The sequence below is a fragment of the Sorghum bicolor genome, chromosome 2, assembly GCF_000003195.3.
Source record: "Sorghum bicolor cultivar BTx623 chromosome 2, Sorghum_bicolor_NCBIv3, whole genome shotgun sequence".
Classification (NCBI taxonomy): Eukaryota; Viridiplantae; Streptophyta; class Magnoliopsida; order Poales; family Poaceae; genus Sorghum; species Sorghum bicolor.
Window position 1 is genome coordinate 3,780,531 of NC_012871.2, and position 3,797 is coordinate 3,784,327.

Below are 3,797 nucleotides of genomic sequence, written 5' to 3' on the forward strand. Positions count from 1 at the left end.
TAAACTTGACATGATGAATAATAGTTTCGTTATCTCTCTACAGTACTTCATTAGGGCACTCACAATGCAAGACTCTATCACAGAGTCCAAGACACTTAATTACATATTATTTATGGTATTTTGCTGATGTGACAGCATATTTATTGAAGAAAGAGGTAGAAAAAACAAGACTCCAAGTCTTATTTAGACTCCAAGTCCACATTGTTCGAGGTAATAAATAACTTAGACTCTATGATAGAGTCTGCATTGTGAGTATATCAAAAATAGTGTATGACTAGTGATAGTGATCAAAGTAGTCTTAGCGCAGCATAAGTACACCTGGATGCCTTCCTAGAAACAAACAACGCCACGCCAATCAAGCACGCCTAAACAACTGGCCAACGCCATTGACCAGCTAAGCACGCGATCATTATTATTATTTTTCGTTCTCTGTCCTCTCCCTAAACACGTCATGTAATTCCGTTCTCTACCGACCTTGGCATGCAGCAGAGGTCGCGTTGACGCCGGCATTGGAAGCAGCAGCAGCGCAGGTCGATCGGGCCAGCCGGCCAGGGCAAGCGCCAGGCAAGAACAGCAGCAATGAACTCGCCGCCGGGCGACGGCGGCGGCGGGAGCGCGCACGGCATATTCGGGTCTAGCGGCATCAGCGGGTTCGGGTACGGCATCGGCGTGTCCATCGGCATCCTCCTCGTGGTCACCACCATCGCGCTCGCCATCTACTTCTGCACGCGCACGTCCATGCCCGTGGTGTCCGCCGCCGGCGCGCCCGCGCTGCCGCGGGACGTGGAGCAAGGGGGCATCGACGAGGCGACGCTGGAGGCGTTCCCGGCGGTGTCGTACGCGGAGGCGAGGATGAGGAGGAAGGGGAAGGCGCCCGCGGCGGCGGCGCAGGAGGAGGCGTTCTGCTGCTGCCCCGTCTGCCTCGACGGCTACGGCGACGGCGACGTGGTCCGGGTGCTCCCCGACTGCGGCCACCTGTTCCACCGGGACTGCGTCGACCCCTGGCTCCGGAAGCGGCCCACGTGCCCCGTCTGCCGGACGTCGCCGCTGCCCAGCCCCATGCCCACGCCTCTCGCCGAGGTCACGCCGCTGGCGTCCGCAAGGGCAAGGCCGTCGTGACTCGTGAGGGTTCTTTTTTTTTCTTGCGCGCGCTCTCGTGGCCTCCTCTGCTGCACTCTGCTTGCTTCGTCTCTTATTTGGTTTCATTTCTACATATACAGCACGGTGTAATTAATTAGCGTGCGATCAGTTTCTAAATGTGTTCCTTTTGAGGGGTGTAAATCTGAGTGTAGGGTAGTAGGATCTGAAATTTGATCACTTTGCACAGAAAAAGGGTTGATGAATTAATCTGGAGAAAATCTGATCAAAACATGTTTTTTTCTGTCATCTCAGAACTCAGATTAAGTGTGCAGATACAATACACCTGATTAGTGCATACTAGTACTGAAAAATATATCTCAGCGAGAAGCCAGTTTCTGTTGTCGGCTACTTTTCCATGTCCCACAAGACAATCTGCCATGCAATCTCTGTTCTTGTCACAACATTACACAAAACCACTGCAAACATCTTGAAATGTTGATCAGAAGAAGGAAAGAAGAAAAAAAAAAAAACTGCACCCCTCTTTCAATTTCAGGCAGCATTCACAGAAAAAACAATAGTATCAATCACTTAGGTTCCTCTATCGACAGCAACAAATCCCGAATATCATCAGACAAAAAGCCACGCGCTTTTTCTACACTTGATGGCAGAGACTGATAAAGAAGAACAAAGATGATACTGATACGATGCTGATCACCCGCGCACGCAACGCGAAACGAATCATCATGATGCGAACCTGTCGTGGCATCCGATGCGCTCCAGCTTCCCCTGGAGGTACCTGACGATCTGCGGTATGGTGACGACGGCGCCATCACCACCACCGCCGCCGCCGCCGCCGTCCCTGTCCCTGGTGCAGAGCCTGGCGACGACGACGAGGTCCCTGAGCTCCCGGGCGTCGTAGACGCCGCCGAGGTCGGCGTCCACCATCCTGTCCACGGAGGCGGCGAAGCCAGGGTCCTGCACCCAGCGCACGAGCTCGCCGTCGACGCCCGGGGACTGCCCCGTCACCAGCTCCAGCACCAGCACGCCGTACTGGAACACCAGCCCCGCTCGCCGCCGCTCCACCTGGTCTGCATAGCATCGGTGAACACGCACAGCAAGAAGATGAGTGAGACGCAGATTGCAAAATTGGGGGGAACAATTGGTGGCTTGGAATCTCTGTGGATTGGAGACCTTGGAAGGAATCTGTGGTGGCGAGCTTGACGTCGTGGGTGATCACGCCGACATCCGACAGCTGCAAAACGCACGGTTCGGGTTCAGAACGCGGGTTGTGCTTGTGCGTGCAATACTAACATCTGCAGCAAGCAGCAGCTGCGGTTGTGTGAGTTGTCACCTTGGCGACGAAGTTGGCGTCCATGAGCACGTTGCCGGAGTTGACGGAGACGTGGAACACCGGGGGGTCGCAGTGGTAGTAGAGGTATTCCTGAATGAATCCGTTAAAATTCCAGGTTCAGAGAACTGAATGAATCGGTTGTGCAGTGGTAGTTACCAGTGCTGCCGCGATGTCAATGGCGACCTGCAACCTGGTCCGCCAGTCCAGCGGCGTCCTGAGAGGATCTGCGGTGGAGAGGCAGGCCAAGCATCAGGGTTCGGGTTTCTGAAGAAAGAAGTCGCCTGAGATGAGAGTGACAGACGAGTCTGCATCTGCACTGCAGTGATTTTTTTACCAACCGTGGAGGCATTCCTTGAGGCTCCTGTTCTCCATGTGATCGAAGACCAGGAACCTGAAACATTTCGCCCCAATCATATCCAGAGATGAATGAGCACCACAGACAGTGGCGAAGAAAGGGTCGTCGGAGGGAGGTGAAGACGGAAGGGGACTGACCTGGCGTGGTGGCCTTGGGCGAAGCCGCGCAGCCTGACGACGTTGCGGTGGTTGAGGCGGGCCAGCAGCTGCAGCTCCAGGTAGAAGGCGTCCGTCCCTCCGGCTCCCTCTCCCTGGCTGTGGTCGTCGTCGCGGCGGCGCCTGACGACGGTGGCGACGAGGCCGCCGGCGAAGCGCGCCCTGTACGCCGTGCCGCCTGGTCCGCCGTCGCCGCGCTGGAGCACCGATGTGAAGCCGCGCGTGGCGGCCTCCACCTCCTTGGGCGTGAACCGCCTGAGGAACGGCAGCGTACCTGTATTGGGAGGGGTTCCATCTTCGTCAGGGCATGGGCATGGATGATTGATTCAGTCAGCAGGCGAGCACCGAGCAGAGCAGACGGTGGTCCGGAGAAGGAATGAAGGGAGGAGACAGGAGGAGGGAGAGTGACGTACGCGTGCGGCCGAGGCAGAGGCGGCGGCGGCGCAGGCCGCAGCCCATGTCAGCCGTCAGCGTCACCGAAAGACAGCACCGGGATCGGAGCTGCGGTGTCTGTCAGCTGTCGGACTGGCGGGCTTGCGGAGCAGAGCAGAGCAGCGCAGCGCAGCGCAGATGCGACGCGGGTTGGAGGATGATGATGATGATGTCGATGGTTGTTGGTTGATGAATGGATGGTTGTTTTGTTTTCTTGGGCCTTGTTTAGTTTCAAAAAATTTTGTAAAATTTTTCAGATTCTTCGTCACATCGAATCTTTAGACGTATACATGAAGTATTAAATATAGACGAAAATAAAAACTAATTACACAGTTTGGACGGAATTGACGACACGAATCTTTTGAGCCTAGTTAGTCCATGATTGGACAATATTTATCAAATACAAACGAAATTGATACTATTT

At 54.9% G+C, this 3,797-nt stretch overlaps 2 protein-coding genes across 2 annotated transcripts; one reads left to right on the forward strand and one right to left on the reverse strand.

The window, feature by feature from the left end:
• On the forward strand, window positions 214-1,216 carry LOC8086424 (RING-H2 finger protein ATL70). The gene has a single exon (XM_002459318.2). It carries the CDS (start codon window positions 580-582, stop codon window positions 1,117-1,119), a length of 540 nt encoding a protein of 179 aa, XP_002459363.1. The 5' UTR covers window positions 214-579; the 3' UTR covers window positions 1,120-1,216.
• Window positions 1,458-3,564, reverse strand: LOC8086425 (probable receptor-like protein kinase At1g49730). The gene is made up of 7 exons (XM_002461437.2): window positions 3,355-3,564; window positions 2,924-3,215; window positions 2,770-2,822; window positions 2,588-2,655; window positions 2,432-2,521; window positions 2,272-2,332; window positions 1,458-2,168 (listed from the first exon to the last, which is right to left on the reverse strand). The coding sequence occupies exons 1-7, from the start codon at window positions 3,398-3,400 to the stop codon at window positions 1,822-1,824; spliced, it is 957 nt and encodes a 318-aa protein (XP_002461482.1). The 5' UTR covers window positions 3,401-3,564; the 3' UTR covers window positions 1,458-1,821.